General features: G+C 48.8%; 1 protein-coding gene across 6 annotated transcripts; it reads right to left on the minus strand.

The window, feature by feature from the left end:
- Positions 1-1,251: 1,251 nt before the first annotated feature.
- Positions 1,252-15,038, minus strand: Hnrnpl (heterogeneous nuclear ribonucleoprotein L). 6 transcript variants are annotated; one of them, XM_063252713.1, is made up of 13 exons: positions 12,521-12,796; positions 10,640-10,755; positions 9,708-9,945; positions 9,505-9,592; positions 8,726-8,820; positions 8,568-8,640; positions 5,116-5,187; positions 4,724-5,004; positions 3,511-3,632; positions 3,022-3,223; positions 2,364-2,421; positions 2,180-2,275; positions 1,252-1,616 (listed from the first exon to the last, which is right to left on the minus strand). In XM_063252713.1, exons 1-13 carry the CDS (start codon positions 12,779-12,781, stop codon positions 1,558-1,560), a joined length of 1,761 nt encoding a protein of 586 aa, XP_063108783.1. In that variant the 5' UTR covers positions 12,782-12,796; the 3' UTR covers positions 1,252-1,557. The 6 variants fall into 6 exon arrangements, with proteins under 6 accessions (XP_063108783.1, XP_063108781.1, XP_063108782.1 ...); XM_063252711.1 differs by having other exon boundaries at positions 10,640-10,758; XM_063252712.1 differs by lacking the exon at positions 12,521-12,796 and adding an exon at positions 14,904-15,038 and having other exon boundaries at positions 4,724-5,187; positions 10,640-10,758.
- Positions 15,039-19,957: the final 4,919 nt, after the last annotated feature.

Here is a 19,957-nt window from a genome sequence, read left to right on the forward strand (position 1 = left end):
AAGGCTTTGAACAGATGTCTCTGGGCCAGTGGGACTGTAGGGAATCTTTCCTATTAATGTGTCTGCCATCTATTTCTGCAGGCTAAATAGGAGGCCCTTTTGAAAGCACCAGCAACTATCCATTCACAGAGGACTGTGTCTTTCTCCATGCAGTGGGAAACACCACACAGTATCAAAAGATGTGAGGCAAAACTTTTTAAGATTTAGTGTAATCCTTTGGTGTAATATTAGAAGCTAGGAGCACTGGTAAAATTCACTTTTATCCCCATTCTTTGGACTGTTTCTTTTTTTAAAAAAGTTGATTTAAAAGTAAAACTTTCCCTGGCAAATGAATTTGTTTATTTGAATGACATCATGTTACTGCAGTAGACGTTTCCAATGTTATGACCACAAACTTCAGGTAAAGTCTCACAGGTTCTCAAGTGGATGTACAGTGGATGTACGTAACTCCCCAGATGACACATCTGTGACACGTTTCCCTGCGGGCCACCTCATTCTTCAAGGATGGCAAGGCCCTTAACCCAGATTCCTTTCAGCCTTTGCCCTGCTAGAGCCATGTTCACACAGGGTAACATCAAGTGGTGAGCATTTATCTTACGCTGCCAAGTATTTCTTTCAACACAGCAATTTCACAGAATTTGTATAAATAATGAATACTGCAGAAATGTTTGTAGTGACAAGAGCTAGAAATTATTTTCAGAACCAGGTTAAGTAAACGATGACACGCCCTCACAAGACACTCTGCAGGGATAAAGATAAGGAAAGCATTTTATCTAATGCAAAATGCTGTATAGCACAAAGGGAAAAACCCAACCTTCCTTATGGAGGAGAAAAAAAAAGAACCACAAAAAATTAACCATTGATTAAAGGAGCTCAGTGAGGACTTTCATTTTCCAATCTTATAAAGACAATCAACATTTTTTTAACGTGTGGTTTTGCAATGTTGTCCAGGCTGGCCTTGAACTCTCTGGGCTCAACGTTTTCTCCTGCTTTAGCTTCCTGAGTAGTGTGTGGAGTACAGGCACACATCACCTATCACTTATTTTTTAAAACCTCTCCTACTAGAATGAGCTTGCTTGGGCAGGGCCCTCTAAGAATGCCACCTGGCCGGCAGGATCTTCTCCTCCGTCCCCAGTATCATTTGGCCTGAAGGCCAGCCTGCTTCTCTCAGGTCGGTGGCCTGCCTGCACCAAAAGACTTGAGTGGGAGACAGGGAAGGAGACATACCTTGGAACCCCAGCAACTGCCAAGTTTATTTTCCAAACAATTTTATTGAAATGTGCCAAGAATACATAGGCAGCACAAATGTATGAACAGGAAAAAAAAAAATCACATGTACAATAATTTTTAAAAAGTGAAGGTTAATCTTGGGAGATATCAGTTCCCCTCTCCCACCCCTCCAGACTTCCAGCATTTCCATTATGGTTAAGCCTCTACTAACTAGCATTAAAAAAAGGAATACAAGAACTTTTGCAAAAAGAAAAAACAAAGAAACCCCAATGGCGAAAACAAAAGAGAACCGTTTTCCTGCTTAGGTGGCTCTTCCTGGGCCCCTGATTAGGAGGCATGCTGAGCAGTGGAGAAGCACAACTTCAGAGTGTAAGGGTATGGGCCATCTGCAAAGGAAAAGACAGGAATCTGACTGGGGCCTTCTAATGAGGCTCTCTCAGCCAGATCTTCTCATTTTGCACCCGCTTCCTGTTTTCTGTAGTTCACCTGCCTGGGTCTAACTTGTCATCATGCAACCTGAAACCTTATGAGCCCTGCATACTAGGTCCGCTCCCTTTTCTTCCTCACACCCCCAGAGGAGCAAATTTTGGCCTCCTTAGCTACCTAGAGCTGTAGGCCTGGCTGAGCAAGTGAGTAGGCAGCTTTAACTTCAGCTTCCAGCTTCCAACCCTTTCTGGATTGTGCACCAATCTCTTGACGCAAGAATGCCAGCTCCTTGGAAGGCAAGCTCAAGCAGCTCCCAAGTGGGTAGCAGCAAACAGCTAGGCTGGCCTTCCCAGGAGGAGTATCATCAGGCTGCTCTCCTGGCGACCAGATCCCACCCACCTGTCAGGGACAGGGATGAAATCTCTTGGGTCCTACTTCAAGGGCAGGAAGGATGGCTCTTGACTGATGCCAGCCAACCCACTGGGCTACCAGGGGAATGACTACAGGACACACAAATACTCACTTGGGTTCTTCATCTGGTAATGGTTCAGGAAGCCCAAAGTCTCCAGGGCATCACTCTTGGATTCCCACTCCAGCAGCCCAGAAGAGCTGCGCTCACCTGATGAGAAAACATATGTTTTAGGCAGCCCAGGCAGCTAGCCACAGAGAACCAAGAAAACAAGAGGAAGGCAGGACACCCGACTCACTTTTGCCTGAGAATACTTTCACAGAAGTTGGTCGCTTCACTCCCAGCTCATCACAGATCTGTAATAATAAGACTGTGAAGGAATTTGCAGAAACAAGAACATGGGGGAGCACTCCAGTAGACCAGGCCTTGTAGGACTAAGTGCTAGAAACTTTCTGGGGCAAGGGTTTCTTCTAGGTTTTAATCACACCCTTTAAGGTATCCTGGGCATAAAAGGGTAGAAACACAAAGGACTAGGAAAGTGTTTGACATTACAAATGTTTGCTCAACTGAAGCAACACCTGAGGCCAAACCAGTGCCCAGTCTGACCTCTTCTCTTGCCAGGTGCCTTACTTCCCTCACCCTGCTTCCCAGGGCTCCACCTTCCCAAGCTACTAAAGTACCTGGAGGCCCTGACAACATGGCTGCACTAAGACTGTACTCTGATCACCAGCCAAGAAACCTTCCAGCAAACCAGCAGCTGTTTCAGCTTAACAGTGCAAAGCATACGGTGAACTCTGCTGTTAAAAGCATGGCACTACTCTCATCCACTATTATCACCGCAAACAGGGAAGGATCCCTGGCAGAGTGTACCCAGCATTCATTCCAGGGCCTGGCAAAGCAGCAGCTCAACTGATGTGGCAAAATCCCACGGTTGTGATGTGAGACCATGCACTCACCTCGAAGAAGTTCTCCTCAGTCACCTCCAGGGGGGCATTGAAGAAGTGTAGCACATTGCTAGGGTGCTGGATGCGGTTCTTGGCAGCCTGCTCTGGGGTGGAGAACCGATTGTTCCTTGACTCACTGAAGTCTTTGTAACTGCAAGAGCCATCTTCTAGCCCGTATGACTGACCAGGCATGATGGCTGGCTGCTTAGAGACACTTATGTAAGAGGAAAGAAAGGGGAAACACTGTCAGACCCCAAGCCCTCCACTGAATCTCCCTGGCAAAAACACTGCTGGCCCCATCCATTAGCCTATGTGCCTGTGTTAACACTGCTTCGCAGCAGAAGGGAGGGCTCCGAGTGGTGAAGAACTGCAGAGAATATCACACCTTGCTTCAACCTGAGTAAGCACCTCAGGCTCACCGTGTTTCTCTTTAGGGTCCACAATCCTTTCATCTTTCTTACCCAGCCCTCCAAAACTCTTGCCTGGGGCAACACCACCTACCAGACATTCATCTTCTGCCCAAACATAAAGTTGTTGTTCAGATGAGTAATAGCCCGGTCCACAGCATAGCCATCAGCCATCTCCACCATAGCAGCCCCCGGCTTGCTTTTCATGAACTTCACCTTGGGGAAAGCAACCGCAGGGGTCAGCAGTATCCAACAGCCAGGGCCTTCTTCTGCCCTTTTGTTAGTCATAGCAGTAACTCTTCTGGCTCTGAGCTTCCCTTCTCACTTGTACATGGGGAGTAAAGACTAGTAGAAAAGGCCCGGCCCACCCAAGTACACAAGGTGGGCAGTGGAGCCCAGCAGTGCTTTGTTAATTGTAGGGCATGACTGCAAATGGGACATTTAATGATGCAAAACAGAAATCTGTGCGAAAGGAGAAAACATTATTTTTATCAGTGGTTTTGTCTGTTACATGGCCAGTCAAGTGTGCAGAATATTCTGTGTGGGCTTGAAGTACCTGGAACAGGACTCTGGGTGGCACGCACAGACAGCAAGTGCTCTACCCAAGCCACAGCCCTAGCACTAATTCTGTGAGAAAGAGGTACACAGACTCTGAAGCCTGGCTATCTAGCACCACTCATTTGTTCACAGAAAAGGTATGGAAATCTGACCAAGTTTCATAACCTCTACCCTTCGTTTCTCATTAAGCACTATTGTGAAAATGAAACAAGTCATTACTTGTGAAACATTTTTAACACGACTTGGTATACAAGAACATTTTGCATGTATTAACTGCTATCAATGGGCCATCCCAGGATATGCTGTACAGACTTCGAGACTGGATGGGTTTGATATAAGGAAAATACCACCTGTCTCAGGAGACAGTCACCAGCTAGCCCAAGTGTCCCACAGTGATTGCACTAAGGCACTCTGCTAGATCGTCTCAGCTTTTCAGAAGATATCCTTATAGAATGAATTTTATATAACAAACAAGTTTTTATATCTCTACATTTATGTACTGCTATGTTCCGGTACTATTAAACAATAATATCCTAATTTAACAACGGTAACTTGAAATTAAAACAACACAACCAAACACTGTGGGGAAAAAAAACAAAACTTGTGTGCTATGGGCTGTATGAGCTCCCCAGTCATCCACTCCTGCTGGCTGGCTCTTCCCGCCCTGCTGCTGGCAAATAAAGAGGCTCAGGGCCTCCCCTGGACCTGCTCAGTCTATAAGGAAAGCCACTGACCCAGCAGAAGCTCACCTTTTCCACATTGCCATACAAGCAGAAGACATTGAAGACTCGATCACAGTTCATCTTAGACTGATCCAAGCCATAGACCATGAGCACAGGGCTGTCGGCGTGGGGGCCATACTCGGGTGGTGGGGGAGGGGGTGGGGGGTGCCCATACTGGGGGCCGTAGCGGCTTGGGCCCCGACGGTGACCCCCCACAGGTGGGCCCATCCTTCTCCCTTCGTAGTGAGGTGGGGGGGGCCCGTAGCCCTCATCATGGTAATGGCTGTGGTACCCACCATGGGGCCCTCCTGGGGGGTGGGAAGGAAAGAGAGGGAGGACGGGTGAGAATTTGCGCGGCGGGCGGCGGGCAGGGGCACATGAGCCACGGGAGTCCACGGAGGGGAACCCCCTGCCCTCACCATATTCTGCGGGGTGATCTCCCAGAAGAGGGGGCTGCCTCTGGCGTTTGTTGGGGTTACTGCCAGGGTCACCTGTAGGCAGAAAAAAAGTGTTAAAAAAAGTTGAACTTAAAAAAAGGAGACATCTCTCTCCTGACTAGAGGTAAATCCCAAAGTTGCTCAGCATTCTTAAGCTTCCCTACAAGCCCTTTCTTTTTTTTCTAGTACCAGGGATCCAACTCACAACTTTGCGATTGGCCAGGCAGGAGTTTATGCCACTGAGTGAAATCCCCAGCCCACAAGCCCTTTTCTTACAAGGACTACTAGGGAATCCTTTCCCAGGACCTGACCTGGGTGGGCATGAAGCCCAGGCCTCCAGCCTGCAGCCAACCTTGCCTCTTATCCCATGCAGGGGCTGCATTCCCTTCCCTGTGAAGGATGAGGCCAGGTTCCATGCTCCCTTGCTCTCCTGCCCTGGCCCAAGTGAGTAAGTCCAGCTTTCAGCCCCTCAGGGACAACTATAAGCTGCCATGGAGCGAACGTATGATGAGGGTTAAAAGCAGATTTGTGAAGTCCCAATGAAGGGAGAAAAGTTTAATAACAGGAAATAAAAGGGCAGAAGGAAAGATTAATTTGGTCCCTAAACCCCCAGGGTTCTGGGTACTCTAGAGCCTACTGCTCTCTAGGTGCCTTCATTCTCAATCCTGGGCCCAGTCACCCTCCCCCAGACACATCCAGCCCAAGGAGGTGGACTGCAGGAGCTGATGAGCAAGGCAATAGCAGAAACATTCCAAATCAGCAGTCATGTACAAGGCATCAACATTTTCAACCCAACAATGGCGCAGGTCCCCACTCCCAGCCCCAGATGCAGTCATAACCACTGCCATTAATTTAGCGCTTACGTGACAGACACTGGATAAGCGCTTTACAGACATCACAGCTTCCTTGATTCCTCACAACAACCCTATGAGGTAGGTACTAACATTTTAGCCCCACTTTACAAATGAGAAAACTGAACGGTTAAATATTAATTGAGTAGTTAAAAATATTTTGGCCCAATGCCACAAAACAAGTTAGTGGCGGAGTCAGGATTTGAACTCAGGTCTGGCTGACTCCAAAACCCAGACCTTAAAACCATTGCCCTTTCCTGCCACCCAGTCTGGGTTTTATTTTCCAGCTTCGGTCATTACATAGGAAAAGGGCTACTTACAGCAGAAGTACAGAGTACAATGTCCATTTGTCACAAAAAACAAATCTGTATTTTTCTCTTACCATTGGACGCTTCAACAGTGAGTTAGCACAGTTCTGAAAGATGGCGTCCCATCAAACATACACTGCGACCCTGCATCACATGGTTTTACAGTCATAAATACAAGTTACAGCACACATCCGATACAATTTCTTTAAAGAATCGTTTTAAAAGTCAATGTTCTGATTAAAACAAAAGTGGCTCACAGATGTGCTGTCCTCAGAAGATATCAGAAAAGTGGAAATAAAGGTGTATGAAGTGGGTAGTGTCCCTCCATGTTGTCACCTCCTCACATTATGTGCTGCAATGCGGTGCTTCTGGCTGTGTAGCGCTCCGTGTGCGTGTCTCCTGGTATGAAGTGTGCCAGTGGCCCCACTATGCCCGCACTTTTGGCCTTGGGAGCACACCTGGTTACCCGCCAGCAGGTAACTGTGTGCCTCTGAGCTGTTTGGCTGTCTGGTTTAGGTCTGTTTTGGTTTTCTGATTTTTTTTTGTTGTTGTGGCTTAAGCTTTTTTTTTCTGATCTCCAGTTGGTGCAGATTATGTTGGCAGCCGATGACTGCAGAAAAAATAAAAATATCAAAACTGAAAAGATAAAAGAAGGCCCTCCCCGAACCAAAGGACTTAAAAAACAAAACCCATATGGCGAGGAATGGAGAGAGGATCCTATTGTCTTGGAGGCCCATGGAATCTACTTCAGTCTATGAAACGTTCTCCGAAAAGAGGACCGCTGGCTGGCTGGGAGAGCTCTGTTCTCTGTGTTTCCTACTTCTGTGTACATTCTCGGGTTCAAGTTTGCTTGCATTTTGCCTTTTTAAAAATGTTTAGTAAAAAAGCAGTGTCTGCTGCCATGTTGCGTCTCTTTCTCTTTGTCTCTGTCTGCCTCTGTCTCTGTGCTTGTAGTTGTTCCTTGGAGCGCGGTGTGGTGTTCTTGATGTAGTGAGCTCAAGTCTGCAGCTGTTTCTGGGGACGTGGTGGAGGCTGCATGTTCTGTTCTCTCCAGGAAGAACTAGTGGTTTTCTACCCTGTGTGTTGGTGAACAATGTGCAGAGGCAGAGCCGCTGAAGTATGGTTCCTGAGGGGGTGGCGAAGCACCGCCCTCACTCCAGGTCACCTTATCAGCCCTCCTCTTTTTTTGGCCCCAGCGCCAAGGTGGCCAAAGCTGAGAGGCATCAAAACCAATGCACAGCCAGCCCCTGCCACTAGCCCCTGGCGGTCTGCACATCTTCTATTTATGTTCCTTGGAGAAGAAATAGTTGGTTGCCATGTTTCTGTTAGCAGTCATGTAATGCCATTGCCCGCTCTGGTATATTCACTTGGTGACCAATTTGCCTCTGACCTCTGGAGGGAGCAGTCAGGCCTGCAGGCCCCCTCGTGAGGGTCCTGGGAGACTAGCCCACCCCACCACTTCTTCCCAGCTGCAAGGGCAAGCAAGACAGGCCTACCTGCCTGCCTAGGAGTGGGGGCCTGCGGCCTCCCAGAGCCTTTCGATGTCAGCCCATGGCCTCCCTCAGCCCATGGCCTAGTCCGATGAATCAGACCAAGAGATGGATGATCTTGCTGATTTTCAGAGGGAGTGCTGCTGTTTCTCAAAGGCAATCCTCCACCTCTCCCGCCTACCAAAGGCAAACCATTCTTGACAGACACTAGGCAGGGGGTTGTCCATTTGGGCCCCCTGCAGAGATGTTGAGTTCCCTCTACAACTGAGGCGAGGCAAATCTGCCCTGGTCCGATCCGGAGTATCTGACCTCCACAAGGTCAACTTGCTCAAAGACTCTGCTGCAAGAGCTCAAGAGCCCTTACCACCTCCTCCATCTGTCATTCCCACAATCAGACCCCTCTCCACAGCAGAGCAGGACCATTCCTGGCCCAGCGGAAACAGAGTCAGTGACTCTGGCAGGATACTACAAGGAAAGCAGCAAAATGTTTGGGAGCTGCTCCTGGTTGCTAAACCCCTTTGCTTCATTTTCATCGAGGCCCTGCTCCCCACCCCATCCAAGCCTCAGCCTCAACTGTAACCTCTGTACCATCTGAAGGCCCCAACCAGGAGGACCCACAGAGGCCCCTCATTCACCATCTTATCAGAGATATCGACCCTGATGCCCTCATCCATGTCCACAGGGAGCCCAATGGCATTACATAACCCTGAGCCCAGGTTTATGAAGTGCACTAGCTGAGTGGAGGCGAGGCAGATATGTTTAGAACAAAGTGGCTGCAGGATTACCTTGTCCACTGAGGTTGGGATTTGTGTAGTCCCAAGTATCTTGATCATTCTTGAACACATTCAAGCGCGTAGGCTGCAAGGGTAAGACAAAGCTTGAGATGGGCCATACCCAATCTCACCTGGAAGCTGGCCAAGGGGCAGTCATCTCCCAGGCCTACCTTTGCATATTCAATTTTCAGAGTGCAACAGCCAGAATAAATGTCAGCCCCATTGAGCGAAGCCTTGGCTCGCTGGGCACTTTGCACAGAGTCAAATGTGAGTGAGGTTAAGGAAGGTCCTGTGGTGGCAGCTCTTTGAGAAGGTCTGTTAAATCATTCCCAAAAGGTGTGAAGACAAAGCCAGCACCCTGAGTTGGTAGATATACAATTTTAATCCAGCTCACCACTCACAGCTCCAGGTGAGAGATCAGAAATGTAGAGATTAACCAGAGTGCTGCCCTGTGGAGATGCCTCAGCCAGTCACCAACAGAAATGGCAGCAACATTCTCAGCCACCGTTCTAAGCCAAAAACCACCTTGTCTTAGACCTCTCTTACAATACCTTCAAAGTGTGAACTATCTCGGAAACAACAGTCAAATTGCATCTTAAAGTCCACCAGTAGTGCCCTACTCAAGTCAGACCACTGCCAAGGATGTCCTAGTGACCTTCTCCAACAACCCTAACAGAATCCTCTCCCCTTATAGCCAATGTGCAGTCCTCAGATCTTCAGGTTCCCTTATCTCAGGCCCATTTATGCTCCTTTCTCTGTGTATCTTACAGCACTTAGCATTTTATTTTCAAGATTTATGCAGTCACGATATATATCTCTCCAACTCCCCCGACAGACAGCAGGCTCTCTAAGGGAATTTGGTGCATGGCATACTAATTCAAAGAATATTCCATTATCAAGCCATATGAAGAGTCCCCACCAAAAAGAATCCTGTTTCCCAACAAAGGATATTCCACCATGGCCTGGACTCCATTCTTCCGGAAAATGACGATTCTCTGAACAGGGCCACAAGGATTACAGATAGTGTAGAGGACATCCTGTAAAAGTAAAGACAGGCAAAATGACAGGGCCCCAGCAAGTCAGTCTGGCTTAAAGAACAAGAAAGGAATGGAGATTGCAGAGGAGCCTACAGAAATGCCTGCTGGCACGCACCGTAGTTATGGAATAGATGGGGTTTAGAATGGTAAAGAGAAGCACACTATTGACGCTACGGGAATCATCCGAGTCCCCGGGGCGGGAAATCTTCTGGCTGGTAGAGTAATTGACAAAAGCTGGGTGACCAGCAATGTAGATCTGGTTGTCAGCTGCGTAGTTCACTGCATTGCAAGCCCCCAACACATCTTCAAATTCTACTAGTGCTTGTCTCTTCTTGGGCATCACCACCACATAGCTGTAGAGAGAACACAGGTTTCAATCTCTCAGGGGAATGGAAACAAAGGAAGGTATCTTCCTCTAGAACCTTGTCACGGTTTCCCAACACCAGAACCCCAAGTCATAGATAGTTAAATCATTACCTCCTCCAGGATCTACTGAAATCATTACCTCCTCCAGGATCTACTGTTGACCTCTCACCAGGTTTAGTAAGATACCTCCCACAAACCCTAGGACTTATCACAGAGCCAATCATTCAGGGAGAAAAAACCCAGGACAGTTTTGTTCATATTTGTATGGCCAGTAGTTAGGGCATGCCAAATATGCAACAAATATTTGCTTTTTTATTTTTGAGGCAGAGTCTCACTATGTAGTTCAGGGTGCCCTGAAACTCATGGTGACCTCCCTAAGTCTCCTTCGTAGTGCTGAGATTATAGATGTTTACCACTGTGCCTGATTTCAACATGACATTTGCTGAATTAAAAGAATGTTAACAAAAAGATATGAGGCAGAAAAGAAAGAAAAAAACCACAGAACTTGCAGTAACAAGGCCAACCCAAGAGTGAAGTATCTTGGCGTTGGTATCTTGCCTTGGTCAAATTATCAATGTCTAAGTCTTGGACAAGAATGGTAAACCATAAACTAGTGCCATGTAAAGACACCAAGCTGCTTCTTTGGCAACTCAATCCCTGACCTGTGTTTGAGTCTAGTACCTGATAGGTCCAAATTCCTGTAAGGCCTCCACTAGGTCAGCTTCCACCACACCATCAATCAGGCCCCTGATGTGGACAACTGGGGAGGCAGGGGTTTTGTGGGGGTCATCGTAGTTCTCCTGAGAAAGAAAACAAAAACAAACCAAATTTTCTACTATAAAGATGGCAGCACACTGGAGATCTAATCAGATAAGAGTTAAGCATCACTCAGGAAGGATGCACAGGGCAGAAGGGGACAGCTGCACAGATTTATGGATAAGCCGAGTAATGGCTCTAAGTGGGTGGCCACTTTGCTACTGGTTAGTTTTTCTTGAAAGCAGAATGGAGAAGAGTAAGGAAGTTTCAAATCTTATATTCCTCCAGGAACTTGTCTCTTCTTGCTCAATCAAGGGAAGATGTGGCTTGGAGAAGGGTCACACTGGTATTGAAGGGCTCAGCTGTCTGCCCCATGAAGAAGAGCATGTACCCCCAAATTCCTTGCCCTTTTTCTGAGCAAGCCATCATGTAACCAAGTAAGACTATTGCCCATCAGTATTCTCAAGTCCAGCCAGGGCAAAACTGTGTGTCCCTGGATCTGTGGAAGTGGTGGAAGCCAAGACAGTCTTGACCCTTTCTTTCTAGTCTTCCACCGAAGTGTTTGAGAAATACCGATTAGGTCATCTTAAGTAAAAGGAAAGGAAGAAAGCTCTTCCACAAAAAACAGAAACTACAACTCTTATTACCAAGAATCAAGACAGCCTCTCAAGGAAGACTCGTCGCAGCCAAGAAGCTTCTGGAACTGAAAAGTAAAGCACTTTCTCCATCTTTCCTAGGATCAGGCACAACTTCCTTTCTCAGAGACTCACTGAGTAAATCCGATGAAAGAGGCAGAATTCAATTCTATTTCAGTAATGAACCACATGAGCCAAGGAGGCACATTTTTCCTGCTGGTTACCAACTCTGAGGTTGGAGTTCCACAACTGCGTTCAAATCACAGCCTTGTCCCACACCAGCTATGTGATTTTAGACAATATAGCTACTTCTTTATCTTACTCCTCTGCAAGTGAGGAAAACCTAATAGTCTCCAACCTTATAAAGAAAAGGGAATTCAGTTAATGTCTTTTAAATCATGTGGGGCAAAGAAAGGGCTTCCTTTATTCTACTAAGCTATAGCTGCTAAACCCGACCCTGGAGGAGGCCGAAGGCGCGGAATTTTAAGAACTTTAAGGGGATGAGGCCTGAGCCAGACCAAAAATTGTTCTCTTCGGAGTGGAAGACACAGGCCGAAACAGCCCTAAATGAACACACGACTAGAGTATTTGATTATCAAACCTTCCGAAAAATTTAAGCAAACTGTGAAAGCTCAACACCTCTGTTAATTCCTCAAGGGCTTAAATCGTCCTTTCTAATGTCCAGAAAAATGGAGTAAATATTCTCATGAAACAAATTTCTGGTGTCAAGCTGAGACTCAACTGTGACGGGACCCAATGTTAAACTCCGCAAGGACAACGACCCGCCCTAGAAGGGTCCTCTCAGCCGCCCACGAGGCCTGCAAAGAGAGGCGCGCCTGCGCATGGGGCCTTGGAGGAAACCGATAAAGAAAAAAAAAACTGTCCCGGCCTCACGCCCGGCCCCCACACCCCAGCCCGCGGCGCCTGCGCACTGCGAAGGCCGCAGCGCGAGCAACTACCTCCGCCCCCTCAATCCCCCGCGCCAGGTTGCGCGCACGCGCAAACGCCTGTCCTCGCGCAAACCCCGCCGTTTGCCCAACGCCTGCCCCTCCCCCACTCCCGTCAAAGGCGCGAAGGTCTGGGCGCGTGCGCAGAACGGCCTCTCAAAAATAAATGCCTTCAAACTAAGAAAATTACCCTCCCTTCCCGGCGCCTAAAACCCTGGCCTCACCCCGCCGCCGCCGCCGCCCGCCGCCCCGGCTCCTCCGCCGCCACCGCCTCCGTGCTGGTCGCCGGCGTTGTCAGTCTTCAGCCGCTTAGGAGCCCGGCCGCCCTCACTGCCGCCGCCGTAATAGCGGCCACCGCCGCCTCCGCCGCCCGCCGCCGCCATCTTCACCATCGCTCCCGACCGCCTCAGCTGCTCGTCCGGCTGCTGCCTCTGCTCCAGCCGCCGACGCCGCTTCTCCGCCCGGGGCAGCAGCCTCCGCGACATGGCGGCGCAGAACCCGCCTCCCCCCGCCTCTCATTGGGGGAGGGACACGCCCGTCACCCGCCGCCCCCACCCGATAGGGGGAGCCACTGACCCCTTTGCGGGGGGAGGGGAAGCCGCCACACGCCTTGAGCGCCTGTTGGGTGCTGTCTCTGCCGTTCTGCAAGAGATCCCGCCCTCGTTTGTCTAAAACACTCTTGATAGGCGAATACATTCTGCCAATCACCTCAGCAATCCCGCCGCTTTAAAATAAACTCCAACTTGATAGGACAAATTCCTGAGATAGCCAGCCTCCCCAGGAGAACCTACTGTGGAGAAGCCCTGCCTCCCTCTCTTTCATTGGTTTTATCACTACTCCATAAGGACTACCCTCCCGCGCCACTCTGCTAGGAGACAAGGAAGGACTTCCCCTTTGTGTTTCTGCAGTGGTTACTGCAGCTGCCAGTCTTCTGCGTCACCAGCCGATTGGTCAATGGAAAGTGGACAGAGTACCTCCTTGCCAGATGGTAGGACTACTGATGGTTTCTGATTGGCTGAAGAGGGGAACCCCTGCGCTCTTTGGCACACTCCAGAAAAGAAGCTGAGCGGGGATGCCTGAGCCGAAGTGCTTTTTAGGGCCTCTAGAGGGGGGGCGACTTATTAAGGAATGGGCTAAGGAGTAGGTAGGGTACCAGCTGTTTGCGGCGCCGGAAGTGTACAACTCAGCAGAGAACAGTCCCCGGGAGGAGCTGTGTCCTTATCATTACACCCAGTTCCTCTCTACCTCTAAGCTATCCACGGCCACAGGACTTTCTACCCTGAAGGTGACTCAGGACGAAATTACTCGCTGGCGCCAACTACGTTTCAAGACGGCCGGTTCGCTAGCGTCATTTTATCCTCTGCGCCTCATTTCCGCCATAACAATTCAGTTTTCACAAGAGGGCGACTTTTCGTGCACCTCTTGGCCCACCAGGAAAACTGTCTGTCCCTCCTGCAGGAGCTAAGGGCTCTTCATCAGTTACAGTTCAAATGTCCCTAGTACCCACCCGACCCCCAGTTGCCCTCAGAACTCAGGGGCAGCGGTCACGTGACACCCTTGACCACCCTGGGCCTTCAGGTCCAGCGTGCCTAAGGAGCGCAGGGCCGGCACCGGATGCGCTCCGAAAATGCGTTCTCGGGGGCTCCAGCAAAGATCAGAGACCCGAACTAAGGAGGCGGGACGTCACGGTTTCTGCAAGTTAAGGAGGGGGTGGCCGACCAGAATCCCCATGGAAGGAGTGTGACACTATAGGGCTGCCTCCCGGCAAATACGACATTACACTTAGGGACTCTAAAGCCAGCGCGGTGCCGCACATCTGTAACCCCAGCCACTGAGGCTGAGGCAGGATTCCAAGTTCCAGTCCAGCTTGAGCAATTTAGCAAGACCCTGTCTCAAAAAAAAGTTCTGGGGATGTAGCTCAATCCACTATACCCCACATTCCCTGCGTAAGAGGCCTGGTGGCAGAGCGCTTGCCTAGCATACAGAGCCCGAACACTCCCCAAAAGTAACCCGGAGCCCTTTTTCCCTGCCGAAAGTGGGGTTCCCGAAATAAGGGACCGTGCGGAAACCAATTTTAAGCTGGGGTCACAGGCATCCAAAGGATGAGGCAGTGCGGGCTTGGGGAAATAAAAGTCCGAGAGGGTCAATCTCTGTCACACCCTACGCAACTCTAGTCACGCTACGTGCAGTCCCGAAGGCCCTGAGGACCTAGTCCGGCTCTGCGTTGCTTCAAGATCGTCTGGACCACGTGACGCATGCAGCGGGCAGGGCGGGGCGCTGGTGGCTCGCACGGAAGTGCGGGGTCGCCGGGGCCCGACGTCAGAGGCATGCCATGGGGGAGGGGAGAGGGCCCGCCCCGCCCCCGCGCCCGGCCCGACGCCCCTCGCGCCGGCGCGCGCGGACGGAACGCGGCTGGGCCGGGCCGGGCCGGGCCGGGCCGGCGCACCCTCGGCGGCGGTGACTTCGCGGCAGTGTCCCCTGTGCCCCGCGTTCCGCGCTCGCGCCGCACCTTCCCCACTCTTCCACGCGACAGTGGCACCCGGCGCGGGTGGCACCTCCCGCCTGTCCCCTCGCGCCCCGCCCCGACCCCTCGCCCTGGTACCCTACCAGCTCGGCGGCGAGCCTAGCCGGCCGTCCGGGATCGAAAAGAGAGCAGACACTGGGAAGTTTTGGGGGAGGGAGGGGCGGGTCTTAAAGGGACCACGACCTCTTTTCAGCTTGGAAAAAAAACATGCGTGTGTTGGGGCGGGTGAGGGGGGCCAAGGAAACAGAAATAGGACAAGGTTTGAAGCGCTGCCTTCGATCTCGGGATCATTGTTTTCTAAAACCTACTCCCCTCCTGACAAGTCCGAGTCCTTCCTCCTCTGGACAGCCCAATGTGTAGGTTGAGGCACACGTTGAGGTGTTGGGGAAATGGGCTCAGGGCTGACCCAAGATGCCACGTCAAAGCAGAGGCATGCGGGCAGGGGCACCACAGTGCCTGTACGATTGTGGGGGACAGGGAAGAGAGCTAGAAGCGCGGATGTATTGGGAGTTAGGGATATGGCCGGGCGGTGGAGCCCCTGCTATCAAGTGCAAGCCTCTAGGTTCCAGCCCAGCTTGGAGCCTGAGTCGGGGACGTGGAGGCTGCGGTTTGTAGCTCTGTGCTTTAGCAACTTTGGGGCCTGTTTCTTCAGCTCCTCCCTGAAGGGGTAGAAGCTTACCTGAGTGATCTCGGGAGTGCCAAGGGGACCTCGGAGGCTGCCCCGTTTCGCAGGTAACCTGACTTAAAACAGGCTGACAGAGTGTAAAGTCCCAGGGCAGCTTCTGAAGAACAAGTAGCTCCCCTCCTCACCACCCGCAGGCTTCGCCTGACCTTCACAAGGCCCTCACAAGCGCTCTGCTTGCTCTCTGCGTGGCACAGTGCCTAGCCTGTGTTCATGGCATGATAGATCCGTGCTCCTTTTCATCGAACCACTCTGGCCCTCGTTAGCCTCCATACGGTTTTAGTCTGGGCTTCCAGTGAAACTATCTGGTGTATTTAATTCGTGATTCTTCACTAGAGTCTGGATTCTTGGGGAGTCGGTGGTAAGTACAGTCATGGCTACAGAAAGACTACGAATGTCGTGTTGGTCCCATAGGATCTGTCATGTAGCAATGTCACTGCCATCTTACTGTGTGACAGAACACTCCATAATGTTCACAGAAGGACAAAACTGCCTAGTGGCACACTTCTCAGAACCTGCCTGGAGTTTAGTGAGGCCTGACTGTGTATGTGTTCATCCTCTTGACAGTCTGCCCTACTGTTATTTCTGAGACACCGGGGGTGAAACAGTGAGCAAGATAGTAAAAGCTCCATCACTACTGCAAGTGACTTTCTAGTAAAACACAGGTGATGGTTACTATGAAGAAAAAACACGGAGTAAAAAGTTCTACCAAGTGCACCCCAGCCTGGGCAACTTGGTAACTTAACAAGACCCTGTCTCAAGAGAGGGGTGTAGCTTAGCATGAAGCCCCTAGTTTTTGTTTTTTTAATCTCCAGTACTATACTAATAAAAAAATTGCATTTTTGTTTTTTGGGTTAATGCAGCTTAAAAGCTGCATTAGACAATTATATAAACTAAACTGTTGAAGTTGAATGCCTAAGAATTTACCACCTCAGCTTAAGGAATAAAGTATTACCTGTGTCTTTGAGCCTAACCATGTCCCCATTGGAATTGCATCACCATCTCTGCATTCCAAAGGTAACTGCTGTCCTGAATTTTCTCTTTATGGTGCCCTTGCTAATGGTTTTATGTGTCCCCATCCACTATTTAATCTTTCCTGTTTGGGAGCCCTCATAAAAGTAGAATGTTTTTGGTATATACATATATAATATGTATGGGGGAGGTGCTCAGGGTTGAACCGAGGACCTCACACATGTGAATTTTTGACAGTCATGTATGATAGAATACCTGTTAGGGGCCGGCGATTTAGCTGAGCTGTGTAAGCACTTGCCTGGTAAACACTAGGTTGTGAGTTCAATCCCCGGTACCAAAAAAAAAAAAAAAAAAAAAAAAACCTCTTAGTTCACTGGTTTTCATTACTGAAAATATTCCAGGTACAGCAATCTATTGATGTTGCTGATGGTGAGCATTTGGGAACTGTCTAAGCACCTGCCTGGTAAACACTAGGTTGTGAGTTCAATCCCCGGTACCAAAAAAAAAAAAAAAAAAAAAAAAAAACCTCTTAGTTCACTGGTTTTCATTACTGAAAATATTCGAGGTACAGCAATCTATTGATGTTGCTGATGGTGGGCATTTGGGAACTGTCTAATTATTTGGTTATCACTTTGACCATTGCTAATGATATCTGCTTTATATCCACGTGTGGGAGTTTTCGGGACACACACCTTGGAGAGAGATTACTGGGTCATGTGCCTGTTCTCTGTCAACATCATTGTTTTCCAAAGTATAGGCACTGTATGTTCCCAAAAGCAGTTTCCTCTCCTCCTTCCCCTCCTCCCTCTCCTTCCTCTCATCCTCCACTTTTCCTTCCTCCTCCTCCTCCCCGCTCCATGCTCCCCTCCTAGGTCTAAGGATTGAAGCCAGCATCTCACACATACTAGACAAACCCTCTACCACTGAGCCATATCTATAGCCATGCTTTTTATTCTTTTTAATGTCTGGATAGTTTTTCTTGGAGCATGTCCTATAATCTACTTTGTGGGGGCACTGAGCTGTCCCCAGGTTTTTGCTACTACAAATGGTATTGTAGTGACAACTTGGTACTTATAATAATTTTTACATTTGCAATTGTATCAGTGGATAAATACTTATAAGTGCTATTTCAAGGCATAAAAGCAGTTTTATTTCAATAATTTCCTTTTATTATTATATATAGTATTTTCTTTTTGGTTGGTTTTTGAGGTAGGTTTTTTTTTAGACAGTCTCACTATGCTGTTCCGGCTAGCCTTGAACTCATTTTGTAACCCAGGCAGGCCTCGGACTCCCCAGCGTTGAGAGGAAGGTTCCTACTAACTGGCCCAGGTTAACCTCAAATTTACAGTCCTTTCAACTCAACCTTCCAAATAGCCAAAAGTGCACCGCTGCACCAGGATAATGCACAGGTTTTTTTTGTTTGTTTGTTTTGTTTTGTTTTTGTGCCAGGAATCTTAACTCAGTACCTTACACTTGCCAGGTAGGTGCTGGGCCACTGAGCTAAATCCTCAGTCCTGAAGTTTTAAATTTTAAGTTTTGATGTAGAGCAATTTGTTTCTCGTTTGGTGCCTGTTCTTTTGATATCTAATCCATCCAAGAAGTTGTTGCCAAATCCAAGGTCATGATGCTTTCCCCCTATGTTTTTAAATTTTGGGGTGCTGTCCTTCTCCACCCACACCATTCACAGACACTTCTGCCACCACATGGCAGGCGGTCCTGCAGCCAGTGGCAGGAGCATCCTGTAACTTAACTCCGCTCTGACTCTACCTGAGATAGCATCAGAACCCACACTGGCTCCACAGGAGGACTTTCACCACAGGACTAAGGACGAGTCCTAGGATGTCCCCTGCACTTCTGACAGGCTGGTTTGGAAATTTCCACAACCCACTCCTCAGATGTGATTAATTTGCTAAGCTGACTCACAGAACTTAGGGAAGCACTGAGGTTTACTGTCTTATCACCCAGATATTCCTTGTTTAAAGACCTATCTGTTCAATGAATGTTCAGACTTATGACCTGCCCTGTGTGTGTGTGTGTGTGTGTGTGTGTGTGTGTAGTACACATTGTTTATACAGTATTGTAATTTTCTTTCATTTTTGTTTTTTTGAGACCAGATCTTGATATGTAGTTGAGGCTTGTCTTGTGCTCCCTGTACCACCCAGGCTAGCCTTGAACTCCAGGGATCCTCCTGCCTCATCCTCCTGAGATTACAGGGGATTACAGGTGTGTGCCACCACATCTGGCAAATACTGCAATTAGCTGATTGTACTGTACAGTCAGGTGCTGTAGTTTTATGTTTTGTTATACATTACGTTATATTACTGCATGCAAGACTTAAGCAAATAAAAGCAAAGGCATCAATTTGGAGTTTCTTTTGAACATTTCTTCATTCTGAATTTTGTAATGTACATACTATATATGATTCCTCGTTTAGTGACCAATTCATTTAATGATATTGTCACACAACCTAGTCATTAAGTAAGGAGTGTCTAAACAGCCTCCAGATTACAATTTGACTTACAATTTTTTTTTTTTGAGACAGAGTCTCATTATGTAGTTCAGGATGACCTTGGACCCACTCTATGTCACCAGGCTGGTGCCTTCAAATTTATAGAGATCCTCCTCAGCCTCCTGAGTGCTGGGATTATAGGTATGTACCAAAATAGCCAGTTTTTTGTTGTTGTAGTTGGGGAGGGGATTGGGTTTTTTTGAAACAGGTTCTTATGATGTGGTCCAAACTGGCCTCAAACTCCAGAGTGCACCATTGAGTCTGGTTTGCCATTGCTTTTGTTGTTTGTCGGGGATGGGACCCAGGGCCTCCAGCATGCTAGGCAAGCACTCCACCACTGAGTTATACCCCTGCCTGATGTTTTGATCTTATAGTGCTGCAAAAGCTATTTGCATTCAAGAGATCTACATGTCAAATTTTGTTTTGCTTTTTTGTGGCACTGGGCATTGAGCTCAGAGCCTTCTTACTGAGGTACATCCTCAGTGCTTTTTATTCTGGGCTAGGGTTTCATTAATTCATTAAGTTGCCCAGGCTGCTCAGAAACTTGCCTCCGGCCTCAGCTTCCCAGAATCTTCAGGCAATGCACCACAACACCCAAACATGCTTCAAATTTTGAATTCCATGCTTTTCCCGGGCTATCACTATGCAGTACAATACAGCAGCATTGAGTGCAGCTCCCAGTTAGCCCCAAAATCATGAGGGGAAGTGATGGGGCACCGTGCGGCATCATGGGGTGCTCAGTGAGGTTGCAGTGATCAGTACATTTTCACCTTGTGGCATCTCAAGAGTGGGAGGGTTGTAAGGACATAACCCCAACATAAACTGAGGAGCATCAGTACTCCTAAAAGAAGTGACAAAGAGTACAGACAAACAGTCAGATGAACAGACAGACAGGGAGCACAGGGGCTTTCACCTGCAGAGTGTAGGGCACCCTCCTCACAGGGAGTCTGCCAGTCTGGAAGCTCTCTGAAGCC

This window comes from Cavia porcellus, unplaced genomic scaffold (assembly GCF_034190915.1).
Source record: "Cavia porcellus strain 051 isolate PalLab524CR breed Dunkin Hartley unplaced genomic scaffold, mCavPor4.1 scaffold_7, whole genome shotgun sequence".
NCBI classification, from domain to species: Eukaryota; Metazoa; Chordata; class Mammalia; order Rodentia; family Caviidae; genus Cavia; species Cavia porcellus.